Source organism: Protopterus annectens, chromosome 11.part0 (assembly GCF_019279795.1).
Source record: "Protopterus annectens isolate FY-2018-M chromosome 11.part0, PAN1.0, whole genome shotgun sequence".
Lineage (NCBI taxonomy): Eukaryota > Metazoa > Chordata > Ceratodontiformes > Protopteridae > Protopterus > Protopterus annectens.
The window spans coordinates 1,546,130,976-1,546,156,692 of NC_056745.1; the positions used below are offsets into that span (position 1 = coordinate 1,546,130,976).

Consider the following 25,717-nt stretch of genomic DNA (forward strand, 5'->3'; position numbering starts at 1 on the left):
CCTAGTAGCATTCCAAAACACCATCAACCAGAATCATAATAAAGGACAATTTATGGGCTTCTTGTTCTTAGCTCTGTCCTAAACTTTTGAAATGGTTTCATATAAATTCCTACTAAACTACCTACATAACTTAAACTTCAAAGACAATATGTCTGATACTCTACTTATGGTCCACAGGGATGGGCTATGTCAGGCGCTTCACAGACTAAGAAAACAAAAATCACAAAAGCTGTGAGTATAACCAAAGTGTGTTAAGGGCAACCAATTCTACTATTTCCTTAATTTATACCAAAATGACATCAATAATAATCCAGAACAGTTCTGGCCAGAAGTAGCTTGCAATAAACCAACCTTTTCCTTCTTTGGTACCATTTGAGAAAGCTATGAGGTTTAATATTTACTTTCACTCATTTATTGCAGGCTGTCCTTCCTTGATAGTTATTCTCACTCAAGACCAAACTATCAAAGTATTCTTTATTTCTGCTTGGTCTGCTGTGTCTTATTAAAAAATAAAATGAAAAAACTTCTGCAAAAAATGCAGCTAACAGCCTATCTTCACAATGTGTGAACATCACTGTGCCTTCAACTTATTACATCAGTATTATTAGTAAATAGTTCACTTAATTGTAATACTCTCACTGACCAAAATGGTTAAACTTCTTACTGCTCTGATTATCACTTCCCTAATTTGCCTAATTAAAAAAAAATACTTGCAAGCTGTGAACGTTTTTAGAATTTGGACATGTTAATTGTAACAGATTAGTACATGACTGTTTTCTTAATCCATATGGCGTTCAGAATTGATGGTCATCATATCTCTGCACCTGGGTGCATATATAATTATTGACACTGCTAAGTTACAGTTTCCTTGTCAGAGTCTTCAGCAATACTTCCATATATATCCAGCATTCCAGTACTGTCCCTATGGGAAGTCACTCTGCACAAAGCAGTGATGCAGGTCGGACATGTGCCTGATGTTGGAACTGTGGGAACTGCCTGAATGTACACAGAAATATGCGACTTCAAAGTCTGGAACATCAACTTCTGTTTGATGTACTGGTATCCATGTGGACCATGCAAGACCTTGACAGCAATGTGAATTCAGGCAATGGCCTTCAGAACCTCAGAGGAACAGGACATGTCACAGAACCTCCACATTGTGGAGTCGCTTTCTTCTGTGATCTATTCTACGGGAACCACACGTGCCCCTCCACAAGCTGATACTGAGGAACTGGTGCAGTGTCTGTGAGGCTCATATCTGTGTTACACCCAGGTGCCCAAAGACAGCTGTTGGAAGGTCCACATAGCAATGACAGTCAATGTTATACACACAAAAAAATAACAAACCAAACTGAACAGACAAACCGAAGATCAAGACCACAACCACAAAGCAAAAATACAAATAAAAGCTTCAAACCACTTCACGAGTAAAGCTTTCAAGTGAAAAGTCCTTTCTCAAAGCATTAACACAAAAATCTCTTATTCAGTTATTTAAATATGTTCCCAGAGAAATCATACTATTAATTACTTAATTAATTAACGATAAAACATTTAAAAACAAAACATTTAAAACACAGCCAATAATTAAGCCATAATATATAAAAATGATACATACTGAATATGTTAACACAATTTTTGATGTCTCTGCATAAGTATAGGCTTAATACTAACAGTAGAATTCAACCGCTCCTCTGATAGTTTATCTGAGGCACTTACAGATTTACAATTGTTTGTGAGAAACCTAACTCTGAAGTTAATGTTTGAGATCACCCTTTACGTATTCCAAACAAGTTAAAAAGATCTTATTAAAATTACTTACCTTACCTTTTGCTATGCAATGTAGTGTAACTGTAGTCAGTGAAATAAAATAAATCCTATCTCCACGATCTCGCTCCTTCCTTCAGCTTTACCAGAACTATAAAAAACGACCGAACGGTGTTTTTGCGCATGTGCATACCAGCGGAACGACGCTGGTATGAAAAAACGTGAAAAAACGGAAGTTGGTGCATGCGCAGAACAGCAAAAGTACGCAAACGTGTAAACACACAGAAAAAAAGTTAAATTAAAATTAAATTTAAATTTAAGGGTCGCGGGCCGCATGGAAGAGCTCTGAGGGCCGCATGCGGCCCGCGGGCTGGACACTCCTGCTTTAATGTAACCAGGCAAAGTAAAAATCCACAATATCTTCCAAGCGCTTTCACTCGACCATATGCGAGCTTTCTCAAGGCAAACAACATTGCTGGAAGTTCATTCACATTAAATACTTCCAGAATCATCACATGACTTCCTGTGAACCTTTCCCAACAGAAAAATCACCATATAAGGAAATTCTAAAATACATTCTTATTATCATTAAAAATAATTAATTTTCTAAAAATAATTCATTTTCTAAAAATGTCTTGGCGACTGAATAGCATAATGAACTTAAAATTGAATACAAGCTATTAAAATGTGTCATAAAACAATTCTGCATAATGTTTTTATAGTTTTATACTACAAATAAGTGCAGTAACCCCTTTTAACCACCGGGGGTGAAATCAAAACTCCAATTTAAAACCTAGAGTTACTAACTGGCATTGTAAAACATTTCTTATCTGAGTTGCCAATGTATAACATTCCATATATCATATTATAAAATCTTATGGATTCAAAAGTGAATAAAACAATAGATGTCATGTTCTGCTAAACTGTGTTATAGACGAGCTTGTCTCAATTTCAAAACACTAGTGACGTTGAGGGTGTCATTCAGACCTGGGTATCTAGTAGCGTCTAACCGGAGCTGCCAAAATAGCTTACGGTATTGTAATTTTGACTCCCAACTACCCCCTCTCATATTCGGTTGTACTTGTTCCAACACCATAAACTATAAATTCGGGGTCCTACTACCTTCCCTCTAGAAGATTTAAGTTCCGTTCCAACAAACATTTTAACTGTGGATCCAAGGGTGTGGTCTATCTTGGTTGCTGTGTTATATGCCATGCTTTTTACATTGGGAAAACCGAAAGGGTGTTTAGGAGAAGGGTTTCCGAACACTTCAATGACATCAATGTAAGGAAGGAAAGTAATGCATTTTATAAACACTCCTTGACGTGTAAGGACATGGACATAAAGTTTATGGTGTTGGAACAGGTACAACCAGATATGAGAGGGGGTAGTTGGGAGTCAAAATTAGAATACCATGAGCTATTTTGGCAGCTCGGGTTAGACGCTACTAGATACCCAGGTCTGAATGACACCCTCAACATCACTAGTGTTTTGAAATTGAGACAAGCTCGTCTATAACACAGTTTAGCAGAACATGACATCTACTGTTTTATTCACTTTTGAATCCATAAGATTTTATAATATGATATATGGAACGTTATACATTGGCAACTCAGATAAGAAATGTTTTACAATGCCAGTTAGTAACTCTAGGTTTTAAATTGGAGTTTTGATTTCACCCCCGATGGTTAAAAGGGGTGACTGCACTTATTTGTATTATAAAACTATAAAAACATTTTACAGAATTGTTTTATGACACATTTTAATAGTTTGCATTCAATTTTAAGTTCATTATGCTATTCAGTCGCCAAGACATTTTTAGAAAATGAATTATTTTTAGAAAATGAATTATTTTTAATGATAATAAGAATGTATTTTAGAATTTCCTTATATGGTGATTTTCCTGTTGGGAAAGGTTCACAGGAAGTCATGTGATGATTCTGGAAGTATTTAATGTGAATGAACTTCCAGCAATGTTGTTTGCCTTGAGAAAGCTTGCATATGGTCGAGTGAAAGCGCTTGGAAGATATTGTGGATTTTTACTTTGCCTGGTTACATTAAAGGATCTTTTTGGAGACCTAGCAGCTGTTTGATTTCTTCATCTGCTTATTTTGAAAGCCTTTGTTGACGTGCTTCCGGGTCCTGTGGTGCCAAGTGATTTTCATTCATAGAAGAATGGTAGTAACAAGGGTAGTTATGTCAATGGGAAAGATGATAGAAACATCATGTAAAGGTCAATGCAAACCAAACAAATCATATCAGTCCATCCTGGAATCTAACAAGGACAGTGCAGAGCTCTGGGCAACTCTGGTTTACACTTTCTTTTAGTATGAAAAATGGATACTGTCCTGTGACACCTAATTACAACAAAATAAATGTGAGAAGAAAACAGACATGTGTAGTCAACTTTGGTCTAAACTTTTCTTCAGCATCAAACATGGATACTTTCCTGTGACAACTCTCACTGGATCTAGACAAAGCAAATGCTGAAAAAAGACTGGGGACAATGACACAACCCTCCCAAGTAAAATTATTTTAGCATTGGTCACAGAGGATGCAGCCCCAAAGGTATGCATGCTAAGTAAGGAAATGTTTCACCCCGTGGCATAGGCTTGCTTTAAAAGTTATCCTGAACAAAGATATACAGTTACAATCCATGTGATGTGCATTTGCTTATAATAAGAGAAAAGGGAACAAGGAAACAAACTAAAAATAAGAGTAATTTCAATGTCATACTGTAAAGATTTTTGATATCCACATTTCTATATTCACACCTGCATTTTGTGTTTAACAGCATATCGGGTTATATATTTATATATAAAAAGTAGACAGCTATGGTAATTTAAAGGTGTCTAACACGATAACTTTAGTGCAATCGATAAGACTGACTAGAGATAAGGGAAATGTGCTGTATCAGTGTAACCTGGGATTGTGCAAATCATCAGTTTAAGAAATAAGACTACGTATCATAAGAAAGAGCACAATGAAAATGCTTACAGAAATTTCAATTGTAAAGAAATGTGCAATGAATATAGCTTTTGTTAAAACAAATTTCAGAACAGATGAAAGATTTTAGCACCTGCAAATGCCATGATTTTCACCACTTGTCCAGGAGCAATTTCATGGTTAATAATCAGCTGCTGTTCATGAGTGGGATGAATGCTGACAGGACCCCTAAAATAAATTAGAACAATCAATTATTTCACTTTTAAATTTGGCAAGTATGCTCAACTGCTAAAAATGTTACTTGTTTGATCATGTTTAATAGGCTACATCCAAGTGGACAAATCTCATTTGCTAAATGAACTTGTACAGAAAAGTTATTAGACATTCATAATACAAAAAAAGTAGCACAATGCAGTCTGACACTGTTAAAGATTTTTTGTTATCTGTACTTATTTGTTCTTTCCCACATGTTTGAGTTATAAAAACTACTGAATCTTTTAGCTATTTGCAGCTCTTCTGTGGGAATTCCAGAGATCGTTCAGTATGCAGTCTCAGAGTGAAGAAACCTGATCACAATGACAGAAAAAGACACTTGGGGAGATAAGTCACTTGAGCACTATTTTGCAAAGGAAAAAGAAACTGCTTAATGCAGTGTGTTTAAAGCATGACAAAAACCCACACCCTGCAGCATCGCATTAGCAATATTGTCAAAGCTCTTCTGAATGTAGTACAGCAAGAACTGCATATGTACTTCGAGTTCCTATCAGAAGAACTCCATCCTGGGTACTTGTTGTAGAGCTACAAATGATTTACTGTTTGTCTTGTACAAGCATTACTTTTAATACCGCAAACTGTTAATGGACCAAGAATTAAACACTGTTTGACTATGACAAGTTAGCAAATTTCTTTTCAACAGGACATGGAATATTGATTTTCCTGCTGCACCTGTTGTTTAGGATCTGCTTATGTGATTATGCTTTGACAACATGAAATCTTCATTAGAAAGTACTATGGACACATTTTGCAAAGTATTTTAATAAATTTCCAGTACCACTCAAGTCTATTTTATTACTGATTTCCAGTTATTCTCTACAACATTTCGTTTTGATATTTAGAATTTCTTCAACTACATCTTGGGACAACCAATAACCAATGCTTACTTATTCTAAGCCAGAACTGGAAGCAGTTTTCCCCCCTCCTTTTGTTACCAGTAACAGGAAAGTGGAGACATCCATGTTCTGTTGAACAACATTAGTTAACGTGCCACAGTCAAACAATTTTCAGTTGTTGGTCCATTTATAGTTTACAGCATTAAACATAATGCTTGTACAAGACAAACAGTAAATCAGGCCCCACGAAAAGAACAGCAGGTCTTCTCAGGGCTAGACTTTGTGAGAGGAAGCTTTGAAAGATGACTAATGTCTGGTTCCTTTATGTTAGCAAACAGCCCTCTAAGTTGGCCATAATTTCTTGACAGGAAAACATTCTTCTAGAAGTGGAAGAAATTAATTTTGGGGACTTGTGTCAGTTCTTCACTGTAGGCACCTCTTTCAAGCAGTACAAACTGTATTAGTTATGGGCCTACTTTGAAATCTGCCAACTACCGGAACACTTAGGAGGTTATTACCAAACATGAGAACTTACAAATGACTTCTGCATGGATGAAGATCTGGACAGTGCAAGCAGCAGAAAATTAAGTATATATGTTTGAATGATTACTGCTGCAGTAACCTAAACAATATTGGGGCACCTTCCCATGCTCCCAAACAATCGGGCAACACAAGCTGAGCTGACTAAAAAAGACAGGTTTGGGCACTAAACCCATCACAGCTTTCATTCTAAATGAGAGAGGGAGGCTAAGCCCTGAGGGGACACAGCTAGGAATAAAATATATGTCCACACCCTGGCATAAAAAATACACCAAAAACAAAGGGGTGGAGGGAGGGACTGGCCAATGTAGCAATGATCATTTGAACTTTCATTGTTATGGCAGGTTTACTTACACAGCTATACTACATTCATCATACAGTAGCCTAAGCTACATGGGTTCATTACCAATAAGTGAATAGTGGAAGGGGAAGGATCCAGGAGCCCATAAAGAATGGTTTTAGCACAACTCGTCCAACACCTGGAAAAAGAATCTAGTTTATAGTGCTTTGTAAAAGTGCGCACAGAGGACCAAGTTGATGCTTCTAGAATACTTTGAGTCCAATATTTTCCAAAAAGCCATAGATGAAGCCAAGGCCCTGGTAGAATGTGCTTTGACCCTGCCTTAAATAGTTTTGTTGTGGTGAGAATAAAATAGCTTGATCTGACACAGGTTGTCCCCTCTTACCTTCACAAGAAATGAACAAATGATCTAAAGTTCTGAAAGATTTTATCTGTCAAGACAGTATCAGAGTAGTCTGTAGACATCCAAGCTATGAAGTATCCTTTATCTGTCATTGTTAGGTCCTTGAAAGAAAACAGGGAGATGAATAGTTAGGTTTAAAGGAAATTCAGATACCACTTTAGGCATAAAAGAAAGATTAGTTCTCAAACAAACCCAGTCTCAGTGAAAAATAAGATAAGGTTGACCCTCCATAATAGTTTGCAACTCAGAAACTTTTCTTGCAAAGGTTAGAACAATCAGCAAAACTGTTTTTTTTTTAAGTTAAGAACCTCAGACCAGACAGATTAGCAGGTTTAAATGGAGCAAGTATCAGCTTCTCTAATTAAAATTAACAACCCAAGGAAGAGACATCATTTTTCAGAGAGGCTTTTTATGTAGCACCCTTTTCAAAAACAGTTTCACATGAAATTGCATTGAAAGAGGGGGATCCATGGGCAAACATGATGAAATGGCCAAAAAAAGAACATTGAAAGAGAAGCAAGACAAGTCACAGAAGAGCAACAAACAAATACTGTAAAACCAGAGAAACACTAGTACTGAAGATGTGCTGCCTGCACCAACTAGGAAACCTTTTCCATTTGCTTATACATGATTTTATAGTAGCAGGCTTTCTTGCCTAAATTAATAACTGATGCACATCCTCAGAAAATAAATTCTTAAAGGTATTAAGACCCTATCATCCTAGCAGTTAGTTGCAGTTGTTTGAGGCTGAGATGTATCAAACACCCTTGTTCTTGTGTGAGTAAATCCAGATTATGAGGAAACTTGTGGCAATTGTGCTTAGCCAATTCCAAAAGGGTGAACCATGGTTGCCTGGGCCAGAACAGAGTTGCAGCAATGACCTTGGGGAATTCCTTCTGAATCTTCAGAAGTACCCTGAATATCAACGGAAAGGGTGGAAAAGCATACAGGAACATTCCCTTTCAAGGCCTTTGCATAACATGATGAAATGGCCAAAAAAGGAACATTGAAAGAGAATTAATTAACAGAACTTGGACACTTGATTGTTCACAGAGGCGGCAGTAAGGTCTATCTGTGGAATTCCCTACAGATGGACAAAATCTTGAAAGACTCCCCTGATCTAGTTTCCATTCAAGAGGGTCTGCCTTGGTCCTGTTCAGTTTGTCCGCAATATAGTTTTGCTCTGATAGAAAGTAAGATGCCTAAAGAGTGAGATTGTGTTGTTAAGCTATAAGATTTTGTTCCCCCTTACTTGTTTATGTACCACATCACTGTTGTATTGTCTGTGACTATTTGTAGAAGTCATGAGGACCACAAATGACTCATAGAGTTGAGAGGATTTATAACAGATAGTATCTCTGGTATGTTTATGTGCTTTTGTACGTCTTTCTTGTCACAGAGACTATGCACTTATTCCCCTCAATACTGCTCATCAAGCACAGTCTGAAGCATTTGTAGTGACTGACGGCTTTGGGATAGAAGGGGAAAACAGGAAACATGGATTGAGGGATATTTGATGTCTCTACCAAGTGATTTCTCTTTTCTCAAATCCAGAGAACTGGAATTTGAAAAGACAGTGGGTGTTGATGCTAGTATGAAAGAGACTTCAGATACCATTGTATATTTCTCATGTGGTGTCTTGCAAAAGGTATCATGAGAATTATGGGTGTCAAGAGACCCAGAATCCTGAGGTATTTCCTCTCTGTGACTGTAGTCTGACTGCACAACCCCTAGAATAAATCTAAATATAGATCTTTTTTTTTTTCTTGTGGAAGAAAAGTTATTTGTACTGAGGTATCAAGCAGGCACACCAGAAACACAATCCTGTGTGATGCAGTCAAAAAAGAATTTTGAATGTTCTCTTGGAATTCTAGCCTTTGTAGGAAATCTCTTAACCAAGTGAGAGATTCCTGATACTTTGAAAAATGTGAATACCCTGCAGCCTGTAATGGGCTACAACAGGAGCTAAGCACTTAACGAACACTCTTGGAGCAGTGGATAGCCTAAGGCAGAGAGCTGATAAAAAAAAAAAAATCCAGATGCACAAAACCTTAAGAAATGCCTGAAATCCTGGGTCACGCTTATTAAAGAACTCAAATGAGGAAGAAAAGGTAACAGGTTGTGAAGTGAAAGCATTTTGAACTTGTGTACTACCACAGACTGATTCAGGAAAGAAAGATCTAAAACCCTCCAGGAATTTTCTTTCTTTGGCACTAAAACAATTATCAAATAAAACCATTCCCCCAACTGTGAAGGAGGAACTTCTTCTATTACCCCGAGACAGCATATGATGTAGAACAGGAAGAAAAAGAAGGGTTTGGTCTGGTGGATGAGGTAGAATCTCCTGAAAAGGATGAACTCCCTCCTACTGTCTGAAGCAATCTGTTGCCAAAGAGAGAAATAGAGATCAGACTTTCTGGAAAGGATAAGGGACGGCCAGCGTGGGTGGGAGGTCAAGGTCCCTTATACAGTCATTCTGACTTTTTGACGGCCCTTTGTTCTGGTGGATTCAAGCTTACTTTTTGGAACCTCCCTGCCACTGTTTTAAAATGTCTGCTTATCAGCATTCTGCTAAGACTGTTTATTTTGGAGTGTTTCTCTCTGGGCCTCCGCTGAAAATAGGCGGTCTCTTAGTCTGACTTTCCCAGTCAACAAATGTTAAAATAAAATAAAGTATTCTGTATTCTGGCAAAATCCCTTGGAAAATTTAGAGGAGGAGGGCTGAACAATCTGAGAAATTCCATGAATCAGCTTACTTCTCTCATAATATCTTTTGATAACCTCTGCAGCAGAAGGACCAATAACTAAATCTCTAACCAAAGGAGAATTCAAAATTTCATTTTTGACATTCTGGGAGGTTCTGAAAATGCAGCCAGATAGACCTCCTTAAAACATTATGACTTGCCACAGCCCTGGAAGCAGTATCATCAGAGTCAAACACACCTCAAACAATGAATAGTGATCTGAGAAACAGAAGAAACTAGACTACACAGTGTGCTTGGTTTGGCATAATGGTTAAAGTCTTCTCCTAATAGACACAAGGTACAGAGCAAACCTTGACCTTGGGTTATTGGCTACACTTACAATAGACCCTCACAGCAGTCAGTTTAGTATTCATTTAAACATCTGGTGAGTTTGGTATAATAGCTAATGTCTTTACCTCAGATACAATGTAGAGTGTGTGGTTCTGACCTTGGGTTAATGGCTAGCTTTAAAATACCCCTTCAAGGCAGTTAGTCTAGTACCTACCTATGAACCTTTACACCCAATATGTGTTATGCCAACATCATGGGACAGTTGGGTCCATTCCTCTCATACAAACATCCTTGACCTAGTACTCACGAACACGGGGGTGGGGATGTTCCTTACCAAATGCAATGTATTTAGGTTGGGAGGCTGACATAAGGGTAATGGCATTTACCTTACAAACACAAGATGCAGAGTAATTCTCGCATGGGGTAACTGACTAGGCTTAAAATGGCCCACAAAGGCAGTTAGCCTAGTATCAATCTATAAACCAAGCAGATTTGTCCTCACAAGAGGAAAGTGCAGTAAAAACATTCCTCATACTTTCAGAATTAGTCAGTATAAACTAACATATGAACCTGTTATTTCAGAATTCTGAAAAATCAAGACTGCAGAAGCAGACACTTTTCCCCCAAACTTATCAATAGAGTCATCACCCTTGTCAGAAGGAGAAGGATTAGAATAATAAAAATGCTTGTCAACAGCTGAATTGTCTAAAGCTATAGTTACTGGGTCAGGTCTGAGACTAGTGTATAAAAACTTGAATGACTTTGGAACTTTGTACATTCTAGCCGCTTTCTTAAGGGCAGCAAATTGACACCCAGGGAAACTACAGGCTGTGACAAACATATCTTCCTATGCCGACAGCAGTGGGGTGGGTATAGGGTGGGTCAGCGTTCTGGAAATTCCAGTTGTGGCAATTCATAGTACTTTTTAAGGGGCTGAGAAACCTTAGTGTTCTCCCACTGAAAACACTGTCTCATTCTGGAAATAGTCATATAGAAAGTGCTCACCGGTAAATTCATATACCATACTATTCACAAAATCTGAATCAGAAATCGGAGGAGAACAAATGCATCTGTCCCACCACATTCCTCTATAGATTCCACATCTTGAATCTCTTCAGGGAGAGAGGAATCCCTTTTTCTTTGACCAGAAACCACCTTTCATGAACAGTCAATAGCCTGCACAAGACCCTGAGCCAAGCTTATTAAATTCTTGTAAATGTCAGAATAACCAGACTAGCAACGTACTGCTGTTTTCCGTTATAGTTTAATATGTTCAAACAGTTACACTGTCAAAGTTATTCCAATTCTGTTATAACATAGCTAGAATACAGTCTTTGCTCATTAACTGTGTTGTCTCCAAGATCAATGCACACTTGATCAATGCATCTCCCCAGAAAACAATGTCCAGTTTTATATACACTTTGCACAGCAGCAGATGTTACTTCCTAGTGTCCTTGTGGTTTGCATGACTGATTCTTTCTGCATGTCGTCTTTACATCAGTTGAAGTGCTTGTATTTTATTTAGTTCATTTCTGCATCTGAAGCTCACCAAAAAGTCCATGTTAAAAACATCAACTACATTATACTTTTCATATCTATTCTTAACTCTGCAGCTCAAGCCTTACAGTTTCTGCTTTTTAGAAAGAAACATTTATTTCAAACCTTGTAGCAAGTTAACCCTTGCTTTACATGTCAAAACCTTGTGTTAATAAAAAGCATACTTTCTTTTTGCATCGCAGCATACATTTAATTGCTTTGGGTATAAATATTTTACTTTATATAATGTCTATCAAAGCTCAATAACTTACTCCTGTCCAGACAAACTGACAATGAATAAGTCAAATGATTATTTTTTTTCGTCTCTTTTTGACAGGACAGTTAGGGAAAACAGACCTAGTATCCCTAGCAACCCTCACTCCACTGTGCCTGCGTGAACAACACCAGAAGGATCTGAAGAAAAAGATGAGTGGTCTAAGAAACCAGCTTTGGCCACAACAGTCATCCACCTGCGTCTGTGGCAAACTACTAGCCTGCTTTGAAAGCAAGGGTTGGCTAATTAACTTTTTTATCTTGTGGATGGAAGAAGGTCCAAATGAAAATGGTCCTCGTTTCCCATGATAGTTTAGTGGCAATAATTGGGAAAACAGAAAATTAGTGAAAAGAAATGAACTTTTCACATAACATGTACAAAAGAAAACAGTAGCAGCTACCAAAAGTCGGACTCGAACAAAAATGATATCAAAATGAAGAACAGTCCGATTACCACTGTCTTAATCATATACTTTAATAAAAACAAATAAAACAAAATGTCATAAAGATTAGTGCTTTTAGGTAGAAACCCTTGTTTTCTTTTGTTCATTGCTTGGTCCTTATGATACATCTCAGCTACACATGGCAGAGGGCATAGAAACTGAACTGGAGTATAGACTGAATGCACCTTCAACATCAATGGCCAAAGGGTATATGAGAAATTTAGCCCAAAAGAAAATTAATCCATCATTATGCCTGGAACTCTTGGATTGTCTTTACATCTAGCTCCCAAATCCATAAAATGTTGAGGTGGATTGGTAATACTTATACTCTGCTTCTGTTCATCTGCTAACTCTGGTTGATTATCTTTCCTGAGACAGTACTGCAGAAGAACCAGCTGACAAGGAATTATTTTCTGTGGCATTCAGAGAACTTGAGAATGACTTCTACAAATTGAAAAGAATAGAATGGCAATGCTTCCATTTAGAAGTATGTTTACACTACAAGCTAATACCTAGAGGACTCAAGGTTCTCTGAATGCTGACATATGGTACCACTTATCCAGAGCTGCTCAAGACATAGCAATTTCTGAAGACTTTTTCAACCCTACAGAGAATGTGCTGATGAGTACAGTGGAAAAATTACAGAGAGACTTGGAAAGTAAATTTATGGCTAATGTTTTGTGAACAGACTGGACACTTTATATAATAATATTTCAATATATGATGATAAAATGCAACAGATTAAGATTAAACAGCTAAAAAGGGATTTTTCAAATTTTAAACAGGGTCATATCTTTATATGGCCATGTCGTTATACAAAGAAAAATGAAGAGGGATGCAATGCAGCCAATGAAAAATTTGATGTGGTTGAAACATCCTTGTCATCTGAAGCACAATCAATTTGGATGCCAGTAATACTAATGAAAAAGCTAAGCATAATCGACCAGAATCAGCAGATGAACAGAAGCAGAGCATAAGTACTACCAATCCACCACAACATTTTATGGATTTGGGAGCTACACTTAAATACAGTTCAACCTTGCCATCGTTTTTTTCAGAACTCCCAGTCCACATGAAACAATCTTGGGTTCACAGAGGGACATTCTCACACAGCAGAGAATGGAAGAGAAGAAAAACATCTACAAGTTTGACTCCGCTACACAAGAGGACTGTGACGTGAATAACTTGGTGGTCAACTTATATTGTTATACATACTAGTGAATGAACACTTATCTTTATTAAATAAAGGTATGTCATACATTCCTGCTACTCCTTCCAAACTAAGTGATGTGATCTTAAGCCTTAAATTGTTTGGAGGAAATATTATGTTGTAGCATATTTTTGGTAACTCTGGACACATATAAAATGCTGTTTATGCTAAGTGATACAGATACTTACAAGAATATAAATAAGATTGAAGCGAACAGGTTGATTCGAAACATGCAAGACAATTTATATGTGTATATGAATAGGATGCTCACACAGGATCTTTATGAGCATCTTTTAGTTAGTCCTCCAATGATTCCCAGTATAAGTGGCTTTCCATACATAAGAATAGAGTTAACCCTCCAATGTGCGCAATAGTTGCAAGGAACAGTTAAGCCACAGAACCATCTTTCATCTACATAGAACAAAAATTGAAAACAATTTTATCTGAAGTGCCTTTGGTTCTGAAAGATTCACAACATTCTCTATGAGTATACAAGTAAACATGATGACAAAATGGAACAAATGATAGTGACTATGGATATACAGAACCTCTTCACTGTTAACTTGAACGATTATGCCACTGACTCAATAAGAACCTTACTGTATGAAAAAAGTGAACACGGCAATGAGACAATTATGGAGATATGCATGGTCCTGGAATTAATACTTGAAAATAACATATTTGTGTTTAATGAAAACACTTATTAGCATAAGTGGGAAGTAGCCATGGGTACCCCATGTGCAAATAGTTATGCCAACCTCATTTTGGCTAAATGGGAGAAAACGTTTGTTCTTAATGATAATCCATTCTCTAAATATATCAAATACTACAAATGTTTCATAGATGATGTGTTTTTGCTATGGGGAGGCACCAAGGATCAACTTACAGATTTTGTCTTGTATTTGGAAGAAACTGCATCATTTCACAGATTTACTATGAAGGCATCTGAATCAAAGATGGATTTCCTGGATGTCATGCTATACACTGGAAAAGATGGTGACATCAACAGTTGTATGTTTCGTAAAGATTGTTGGAAGAATAACCTGTCACTTTGAACAAGCATGCATCCAGGACATATTTATTTTAACATTCTGAAAGGACAAATGCTAAGGACATCTCAGCTTTGCACACAAGATGAGATCTTTGCTGAAACCTCGAAAAATCTGTCGAATGGATTTAAAATGAGAGGATACAAACAGAATGGGAATAACAAATCAGTGGCTGAGGTCATGGATCAAAATAAGACCAGAGATAGCCCTCATTTGTCAAAGAAAGAAAAACAGCTCTAAACCAGGTAACAGTTCAAGGATGAATGGATCAGAGAACAAGAATAGTGCTGACCTACTCCAGTGACATTGGTCGCATATGCAGCATTACCAGAGAGAACTGGAAGATACTCACCACTGATCAACCAATTAAAGATACAGCAGGCGAGAAGCCATGTTTTTGTTTTAAGAACAGCAAGCACTTGAAACATCTATGCTATGGTAAAGAAAAAAAAATGTTATTAGTTCTGACAGAATTGGAATGTTTCCATGTCGAGCATGCAAAGTGTGTAAATATATCCTAGATCAGAATGAGTTTACACATCCAACTCTGAATAAAATATATGTCCCATATCTGTATGCTGACTATAAAACCAGGAATGTTGTACACTTAGCGACATGAACATTATGTGAAAACCTCTATGATGGCAAGACGAACAGACAACTCAAAGAAAGGATCCTGCAGCATGCCAGGGACATTCGTATAGGGAACATCAGAAATGCGCTGCCTAAGCATGTCACATTCAATCAAAGGCACACCTTCAAATTTATGGTTCTTCAAATCATAATGGAGAATATTAGAGGAGGAGATATAGGCAACAGAACAGAGATTACTGAAAATGACCTAGATAGCCAGTTTATGATCTGAAAAACTGCCAGGACTTAATGGCAATGCTCCGCTTATGTCTCCTCTGAAGGGACATAGATAGCTTCACAAATGACCTCATGTAATACTATCACTCACATTTCAAGACCAATGTTTTCTTCATATGAGAATCATTACTGGTTACTTACTGATGTTTCTAATCTTTGAATATGAATATAGAAGGATATGTATTATTTTGTTTGACACAGATTGTCATAAGTGGTATATTCAACCCAAGTATCATGTCCGAGTTTACATCCTTGATGGGTTATAGCAGAGTGCATTGTCTTCTACAGTGACATAAGTAAAATATAAACCTATCACATTCAAAGAACAGAATACACCCATTGATTTAATATCACTGCATAAAGTCAGACATCATGTTTCTGCCTGATTCAAATATTATACTATATGTACACACACACACACATATATATATGTATATATATATATATATATATATATATACAGGTCTAGGACTATTCACTGAAAGCACATTTCACTGAAAGTCAAATGACTGTGCACAAATCACTGAAGGCTCAATTCACTGAAAACACAATTCACTGAAAGTTATATATGGCCTTTTCCCCACTGTAATGCGACCCTGGACTTAGCACATATAGTAAGGGGGGGTGTGGGGGGCACCGACCCCCACATAGTTTGGATATATACTATGTTCAGAAAAGAGTAATTTATTGGAATTGCAAGTATCCATGTATATAGTTCAAAATATTTAAAATAGGTGTGGTGCTACACCCCCCCACACCCCAATGTGGGGGTCGGTGCCCCCCTTACTATATATACTAACTCCAGGGTCGCACTACAGTGGGGAAAAGGCCATATATAACTTTCAGTGAAATGTGTTTCAGTGAATTGTGTTTTCAGTGAATTGTGCACAGTCATATGTCTTTCAGTGAATAGTCCTAGACCCATATATATATATATATATATATATATATATATATATATATATATATATATAAACAATATGCTGGGCTGAATCACAACAAATTAAGCTCTTCAATGGCCACAGATGAATTTAGATGGTTTCAGATTAGATGTGAAATACTTAAGTTAATAATACTGATGTAAAGTTAACTGACTTGTACTTTTTTTAATGAGTATAGATATAGGTTCATAGGTAAGTACTAGGCTATCGGCCCTAGGGCCTATACAAGCCCAGCCAAAAAGGTACCCTGGCTTTTGCCACCCAAGAAAATTATTTTCCTGTGCCACTGTCGAGCACAGCCACAGAGGTGATCCCTGGGGTGAATTTCCTATTTCTCATCCAATCATCAAGATTATTCTTGAAGAGTGCTAATGAGGATCTTTGTTTGATATAGATAGGTAGTTTATTCCAGAGTATGGGAAGTCTCTGGGACAGGAATCTATCCCTCCGGCATGTTCTGTTTATTGTGGTGACAAGGTTTAGGTCCCTAGAGCGTGCAGAGATGATATTTAAACTTTGTTCTATGAGGGGAAGCTAGATGTGTTTTAACTTTGGCTATCAAATATCAAAAATTGTATTTACAGTGTCATTTAAGAACAAATATCCAAAGAGATTTAAGTTTCTTTGCTTAACTGCAATGAAAATGGGCAGATATCCTGATTTTGATTGGTAGCTGGAACTATGTACACACCAATAAGATCACATCTATGCTGTCACTCTTGTTGGCTATTGTGATGCATAGAATGATTCTGATTGGATAATGACAATTCTTTGATGGAGAATGTTCGCTAAATTGAGTCTGGCCAGTGAAAGAGATACATACTCATTCTGTCTGTTTTTATTATGTCCAAGAGTGCATTAAGTTGTGCTTTTGAAAATGCAAAAGTATACAGGACATTATAATACAGTACTAGAGAATAAATGTTCAGTTATTAGATGTTATGTGCATAAATCTCTTAAGAAACAAACACTTGAATGGCATGCAGTGTCCTTTGTTTTGGATATCTCTAGACAAAGAGATGTTCTACTTAGACTTTGATATATACAAGAAAAATCAAGCTGTGTTAGTAGCCCATTTTAATCAGAAACACTAACAAATCACGGGAAGAATTTCCCAACTCTGACTGTTGACTGGCATTTGGCTTAAACCTATTAGAATCTATCCATGACACTTCTCTCATTGGTTAATAAAGTGCAGAAAATGACTTAGATTGGTTCATAGCAGCTTACAATGTCTATAATATCGACTTGTATCAGAGGAAATTAATGTTTTATCAACATAAATATAATTTATGTCGTACACACAATCTGTTGCTTAATGGCTAAAATAATCTTTGAAAAGTGATTGAGAACAGTAGCATTACTGTGTATTGTGCCTGTAATGAATGTGGATACTCTGACCCTGACTGGTATACTATAGCTGGCTTCATTTTATAGTGATGTTTTTTCCTCACTGGCTGTTTACATGCAGAAAAAGATTTGGACTGGTTGTCTAGACACAGTGGACGACCTGGATTGGTTTGTGTCAGGCTGACAGTCTGCTTTGCCTGCATGGACATTCCAAGTGCATGTGGACTGGTTTAGACCAGTGAAGGAATGGAGTTTTTTTTTTTATTTTTTGATTGGTTGTTTACTGCTCCACCAAGACTAATTAGCTTTTGGGATTGTTCCAGCCTTAGTTGGTTGCAGTGTAATAGAGCTCATCCTGGATTCTAACATCTTAATTGACCAATGAAATGTCAGAACATTTTTGAAAGTATTTCTAATGTGTTTTAATTATTATTTTTTTTTTGTTTTAATTGATTTTGTTGATTGGTTATGACATGTTTAAATAGGAGGGTTCAACGTATGTTTTTGAGATGTGAAGATGGCTTTCTGCATGAAAGCACTAATCTTCATCATGTCTCATTTTGTTTTCACATAACAAGCAGTGTACAAAGCACTTAAAACACATCTACAGCCCCAAAAAGTAAAGTAAAAAGCTTCTCCACAGAAAAAGTTTTAAACTTTTAACTTTTTACCCACAAAAGTGAAAAAGTACAAGTATATAAAAGTAATGAGAGAGTCAAGAAAAATGATTTTTCTTATCTTAAAAGTATTTTTTTTCCAGAAAACCTTAGTTTAAACAAGTTTAAAGGTAATGTGGAAGGTATTTTCCCCGTAGAGAACTTATCTGCCAAAGATGGAACAGCATTAGCTGACTGACCCTCTTCTTGATGGCAGAAAAGCTCTGAAGGGACTGGCAACCAAAGCTGTCTTTGCCTTTTTAGTCAGCTGAGCTCACTAATGGCTTAGGCTCAAGGAAGGTGCTCTGAAGCTTTGGCAGCTGGCCGGCTAGTATGTATATCCTACTCAGAATATAACCACACATAACTTAGGCTACTGCAGTAGTCATCAATATGAAGAACATCTATAGTGAACAGGGGGTTTTGGTTGGTGGTGACTCTAAGCCCAGCACATACCATCATGATGTGTGCCAGAAGACAGCTTGAGTACCTTCAAATAAAGGAGCTACAGAATGTCAAAACTGTGCTGAACCCAAAGGATAACAGTGCAGACAATCTTCAAAGTCAGATTTTCAGATGCTGTAAAAAACACATTTTCTGTTATTTAATAAGTCCTAGAGATCAGATATATATAAAGACAAAAAAAATAGTTTGTAACAGTGGTGGTCTGAAATCCAAAACACAAGTTCAGTATTTTAACTCGTCTATCTGTATTTTGCCAGAAGACCTGCTTGAAGACACCAGAAAGTAATTTGTTATTACTTCTGATGTGTTCCTATATCAGAGTGCTAAAAATAGAAGTTATGTCCTTACCATAACGTTCCATGTGGAGTGTTCATCTCGCCTTTGTTCTTACACCTGGGTTCGGAGCCGATCCTCGGCTCCGTGTCGGCCGCTTGACAAAGCTCTGCATCGAGAAGAAGCTCGAGACCAACCTAACTCCCACAATCCCCCTCTGCCTTTACCTCAGATCTAGTTTGCAAGCAAACCAGCAGAGAACAGAAGAGAGCATAACACTTTCATACCAAACAAGAAAAACCTATTTACATAGTACAACAACTGCTCAAGGCAGAAGCAGGAGAAACAAACCAGGCACCTAAATTGGACGTTCTTCCTGAGGGTGGGAGGGTGGGAATGTAAGAACAAAGGCGAGATGAACACTCCACATGGAACGTTATGGTAAGGACATAACTTCTATATGTGAGAGTGTTCAATCTCGCCGTTTGTTCTTACACCTGGGTAGCGTCCCTAGCTCCGTGTTCCTGAGGAACTCAGGGGAGAACGTTCCTGAGCACAGTGGAACCAAAGGTTGCCCTGTCCCTAGAAATCCTGTCCACTTTGTAATGAGAAATGAAGGTATGTGGTTTAGACCAAGTGGCAGCCGCACAAATAGTGTCTAACGGCAGGCGAGCTGCATGAGCCAGGGATGTAGATACTGATCTTGTAGAGTGCCCTCTGGGCTTGACAGGTAAAGTTTGCTCAGAGGCAGTATAAACAAAAATAATACAATCAGAAAGCCATTTGGACAGGGTTCGTTTTGTAACTGCCATATCCATCTTGATGTCTGAGAAGGCCACAAAGAGCTGGTCTGTTTTCCTGTGATCCTTTGTTCTGTCCAAGTAAAATCTGAGTTGTCTATGAACATCTAACTTGTGTAACATATATTCCAATTTATTGGAGTGGTTCTTGAAAAATGTGGGCAGTTCAATGGACTGATTAATATTATTAACGGAGCAAACCTTGGGAAGAAAGGATGGATTAGTGCGAAGGGATACCCTGTCAGGGTGAAAAATCAAATAAGGATGGTTGACCGAAAGAGCTTGAAGCTCCGATACCTGCATAGCCGATGTGATAGCCACCAGCAAAAGGGTCTTCCATGACAAAAACTTTAAAGGACAGGAAGAGGCTGGTTCAAAAGGTGGTAGCATCAGCTGTGACAAAAGAAGGTTCAAGTTCCAAGGTGAAGTAGGACTTCTAACTGGTGGTCTAATATGGAAAGATCCTTTTAGAAAGGCCTTACAAAGTCTGTGAGCCATAATAGGCGCCCCATTTTCTCCCACATGAAAATTTGATATGGCAGCTAATTGCACTTTCAAAGTGGCAGGAGAAGCCCCTTGGTGGAACAATTCGGTTAAAAACTCCAAGACCTTATTCAGAGGAGCTGCTAAGGGATCCAATTGTTGTGCAGTTGCCCAGTGCACAAAACGCTTCCATTTACTGGTGTAAATCCTTGTAGTGGATGCTTTATGAGAAGCCACCAGGATATTTTGAACTGCAAGAGATAGAAGATCAGACCTGGCTAAGAAGGGAAGCAGAGCAGCCAAGCTGCTAGTTTGAGGGAGAGAAGCGACGGGTGGGGAGCCCCTGACGAGTGGGTCAGTAGATCCGGCTCTGGGTCCAGGATCCAGGGTTCCCGCATTTGGTATGCTAGAAGAAAGGGAAACCATATTTGACGAGGCCAGAATGGGGCAATGAGGATAATTGTCCTTTGCAGGTTGCTGGCTTTCTGTAGAAATTTTGAAATCAGGGGAACAGGAGGAAAAGCGTACAGGAGACCCGGGGGCCAATCGTGAACCAGAGCGTCCCTCGGGACTTCCCCTGGAGGGGGTAATAGGGCAAAATAGCTTCTGCATTTGGCGTTCATTGGAGACGCAAACAGATCGCAGGAAGGCTGGCCCCACTTGCGAAAAATCTCCTTCACAACTGACTGTTTGAGGGACCACTCGTGAGGTAACAGGATGGCTCTGCTCAACCTGTCCGCTATGACGTTGGATAACCCCGGGATGTGCGTTGCTATCAGAAAGCGACCCGTGGACTCCGCCCATTGCCAGATTCTCATGGCCTCTCTGCATAGTTGGTAAGACTTGGTTCCCTCTTGCTTGTTTATGTACCAGACTACAGACATGTTGTCCATCTGGACTGCAATTGTCCCTAGAGGAAGAAGGGGAGCAAAGTGTTGCAACGTTAGAAACACTGCCCTCAACTCCAGAACATTGATGTGCAGATTGTATTCCAAATTGGTCCATTCGCCTTGGACCGTCTGTCCCTGAAAGATCCCCCCCACCCTATCAGGGAAGCGTCTGTGGTCACCGTTGCTGTCGGAGTGGGTAGCACAAATGGTCTTCCGCTGGAGAGATTGCAAGTCCGAAGCCACCAAGCCAGGTGCGATTTGCATATGTTTGTGATGTAGATTTCGTGTGTCAGGGGTAACTTTTGGAACGACCATTGTGCAAACAGTAGCCATTGAAGAACTCTCATGTACAGTTTTCCCAAGGGTATCGCAATGAGAGAAGCTGCCATGAGACCCAAAACCTTCAGAACCAGTTTCGCTGGGGATTTTCTGGATAAAAGAAGAAGAGATATATGGTTTTGTAGGGAGGCTATCCTTTCTGGGGGAAGCCTTAGAATTAAGCAATGCGTATCCAATTCTGCTCCTATGAATGAGATATGCTGTGATGGCTGTAGTAAAGATTTTCCGAAATTTACGGAAATTCCGAGATGAACACAAAGTTGTAGTGTGTAATCCCTGGCCTGAATCAGTCGACGCTCGGTGGTGGCAGAAAGGAGCCAGTCGTCCAGATACGGAAACACCTGGAATCCGAGGCGTCTCAAGTGAGACGCTACCACTGCCATACATTTGGTGAAGACCCTGGGGGCTGAGGTCAGACCAAAGGGCAGGGCTCAAAACTGAAAGTGACTGGCTCCCAGCCGGAAGCGCAAGTGATCCCTGGACGCCCTGGCCATTTTGATGTGGTAGTATGCGTCCTTTAGATCTATTGAGCACATCTAGTCGTCCTGCTGTAAAGATGGAAGGATCGATTGAAGCGTGACCATTCGAACTTTTCTTTCTTGATGAAGGTATTGAGTTTGCTTAGGTCCAGAATTGGCCTCCAGTCCCCTGTCTTTTGGAACTAAAAGAACCTTGAGTAAGTTCGAATCCTCTTTGGTCCGCTGGGACTGGTTGGATGACTCTTTTTTCTAGCAGCTTTGAAATCTCTGTAGCTGCAGGGCCTCGCAGATGGGGCGGCACATCTGGGAGTCTTTTCTGTGGAATTGGGGGCAATAGGAAGGGAATTTTGTAGCCTCTGGTAACAACGCTTTTTACCCAATTGTCTGATGTAAGATTTTGCCAGGCCTGAGGGTATAAAGCTAAGCGACCCCCGACTACCTCCAGAGCAGGACAGTCGGGCCTCCTCTCAGGAGTGCTGAAAAGGTTTCCCGGGGAGTGTATCCCTGTCACCTTGGTTTTGCGGACCCCCTCTGCCGCCAGGGCGACGTCTTCCACCTCTACCCCCTCCTCTGCCTCTGGAGGGGGTATCACCCTGTGCGCCTGGAAAAAAACCCTGGGGTTTTCGAAACCACATTTTTCCACCACGTTGCCCTTTGGGGTATGGTCTGGATGGGGTGGAAAAACGGACTCCGACAGCAGACAGAGTCTTTCCCTCTTGCTCACACCGGGTAAGGGTCTCCTTTACTTTAGGGCCAAAGAGAGTGGCACCATCAAATGGGGCGTTAGTAAAGGAAGACTTGAAGGCTTCCGCAAATGAACATAAGCGCATCCAGGACTGCCTACGAAGAGCAATCGCTGACGCTGCTGCCCTACTCGACCCTTCGGCTGCGTATGAGATCAGCCTCATGGACGAGTTTACAATAGAAGTAAGGGTATTGAGATGTGCTGTAACCTTCTCTGAGACAGCAGCATCTGTAGTACCCTGGAGGGTATCTCCCAACTCTTTGATTAGATCCCTCTGTAGCCGTGTAAAATGGGTCAAATAGTTCAGGGATTGCATAGAAAAAGCCGCTGAACTAAAAATGCGCTTCCCATATCTGTCCATAGTCCTAGAATCTCTATTAGGCGGATGGACAGATGAGGAAGACTCCAACATCTCCTTTTTCATGGCCGCTGCCACCACCATAGCGTCCACTGGCACTCCCTTTGTCAGATAAGCCTTATCTTGGGGGGCAGTAATAAATTTGTTAGGCTTTCTAGGGACTGGTTCCACCGTGTCAGGTGTCTCCCACGCCCTTCGAGCAATCAGCTCCATTAACTCATCGAAGGGCGGAGTGACCCAGGAGGAGGAAGGGCGAGCACCGAATGCCTTCAGCAAGACTGACTCATCCTCAGAAGGGGGGAGGGATTGCCAATCACCTCTCTGCTTCAGGATCTCCAGGATGTCAGAAAAGGAGACATCCTCCGAGGGTGACTTTGGGGACCCTTCTGACTCATCTAAGTCAGTGTCCGATGTCAATGATTCTTGTGGAGAATCTATGTGTCTCCTCTTACACAATCTTTTCCTCGGAACTTCCTCGGGGGGGCATCCGAAGAAGCCTCCGAGGAAGAAGGGGCACCCTCTAGGGGTGGCTGAGACACTGGTGCTCGAGGCTTAGATGCAGCCGTGGGTGCAGAGGAGGATAACGGCCCTTTATGGGAAGGAGAAGCTGTTTCTGCTGAAGTGGTTGTCTGAACAGACAACACCTTCCTCATGAGTTCGAAGGCCCCCGGGTCCCGAGTCGAGGTATCCCCCGGTTCCGAAGAAGTTGGAGGAATTCCCGAGACAGGCACCGAAGGCATCGACCCCAAGGACGGAGCCGAGTCGATCTGAGCCGAGGCCCCAAGAGGGAGCGTCGGAACCGAAACATCGGTCCGACTCTCAGTCCCGGACCCAAGGATGGATCTTCGGCTCCGAGACTCCGGTACTGGATCCGACGGAGTCGAGGTGAACGGTACCGACCGAGAAAAGGACGGCTCCGGTACCGAGGGCTCCACAATCACCAGGTCAGCCTCTCCCAGCTCCGAAGACTGGATAGGCCTCGGAGGAGGAACAGGTGGAGATAAGGGAAGGCCTTCGAGTCTCGACACCAACTGGGAGGAGACAGAGATGAGTTTGGACAAGGCTGTATTCTCCATCAATTTCTGCACCACGCGGTCTACATCGGTGTCGGAGAGGGGCCTGGAAGAACGCGTCGAAGGAATCGAAGACGGAGCCGACCTCAAAAGCGCAGGAGGAGGAAGCTCCATCACCGGTTCCAAGACTCGAGGCTCGGTAACTGACAACAGTTCAACACTCGGCCCCGAAGTCTGTGGAACCGGTGATCGAACTTTGAATGAAGAGCTCGGAGCCGATGACTTGGGCTCAGACGTCTTCGATTCCTTCGAGGATTTAGATGCCTGGTCTGATGCATCCAGAGCCTCTTGGAATGCAGGCTTCAAAAGACCCCTATCCATAAGTTTCCTGCGCCTATCTGTCATGACCCTTCCACTGAAAGAATGACAGATAGAGCAGTCTTCCTGCAGATGGAGAGGGCCAAGACAGTAGACGAGGAACTATGATTGTCTGTGACAGACATCTTCTGTCCACATTGGCACCGTTTGAAGCCTGATTTAGCTTTTTCTGACATGATAACAAATTCCAATCCAGAAACAGTGACAAGCCAGTAGTAAATGTCAAATCCAGTAAAGAAAGTCAAAGCCAGTAATATTTGTCAAATCCTGATACTTAAGTCACATCCAATAGTCAAATCCAGTTAAGGGTGGGGTAGGCCCGAGGAAAACTCAAAAAGTATATAAAAGTATATAAAATTTATATACGGAACCGAGAAACCCTCGATACACTACTCACACATACACACAGTCAATCTGAGAAATCTGTATACAAAAAATAATGAAAGAATTATAAGAAATAATCAATCTTAGCTTTCAGGTGGTCCGAGCTCATCAAAATGATGCGATCTTTGCAGCGGCAAACTAGATCTGAGGTAAAGGCAGAAGGGGATTGTGGGAGTTAGGTTGGTCTCGAGCTTCTTCTCAATGCAGAGCTTTGTCAAGCGGCCGACACGGAGCCGAGGATCGGCTCCGAACCCAGGTGTAAGAACAAACGGCGAGATTGAACACTCTCACATCAAACAACAACATAAAAAATCTTTTGTAACTAGACTAGCTGGACTGTGTTATCGAGACATAAAAATTCAGCATTGCATAAAATACTGAAAGAAAAAGGCAGGCACTTTCTTATTTAAAAAAAAGTCAGTGCTGTTAAAGTTGTACCACTTATCTGATGGACCTCTAAGGAGTAACAACTGTAATTTATGATGTATGCAGTTAAATTTCAGTCAGATTACAGACCTGGAGTGAAGTCTTTGATAACTCCAACAGGGAACTTTCTCCTCACAAATTTGAGTTACTGAAGAATTCTCCAGAAGATACAAGGAATGGAACAAATTGTAATGAATCCTAAGGTGAACAAGCAAACAGTTAGCATGATATGTAATAAGATCATTCTATTAACATTTC

At 39.9% G+C, this 25,717-nt stretch overlaps 1 protein-coding gene across 2 annotated transcripts in view; it reads right to left on the reverse strand.

Annotated features, from left to right (window-relative positions):
• Positions 1-25,717, reverse strand: part of FBH1 (F-box DNA helicase 1) — a 1,264,666-nt gene that overhangs the window by 666,361 nt on the left and 572,588 nt on the right. For both annotated transcript variants that reach the window (XM_044088820.1, XM_044088821.1), the window contains 2 exons: positions 25,550-25,657; positions 4,844-4,938 (listed from right to left, as the gene is read on the reverse strand). In XM_044088820.1, coding sequence (XP_043944755.1) covers positions 4,844-4,938; positions 25,550-25,657 — 203 coding nt within the window. The remainder of the gene's footprint in view (positions 1-4,843; positions 4,939-25,549; positions 25,658-25,717) is intronic.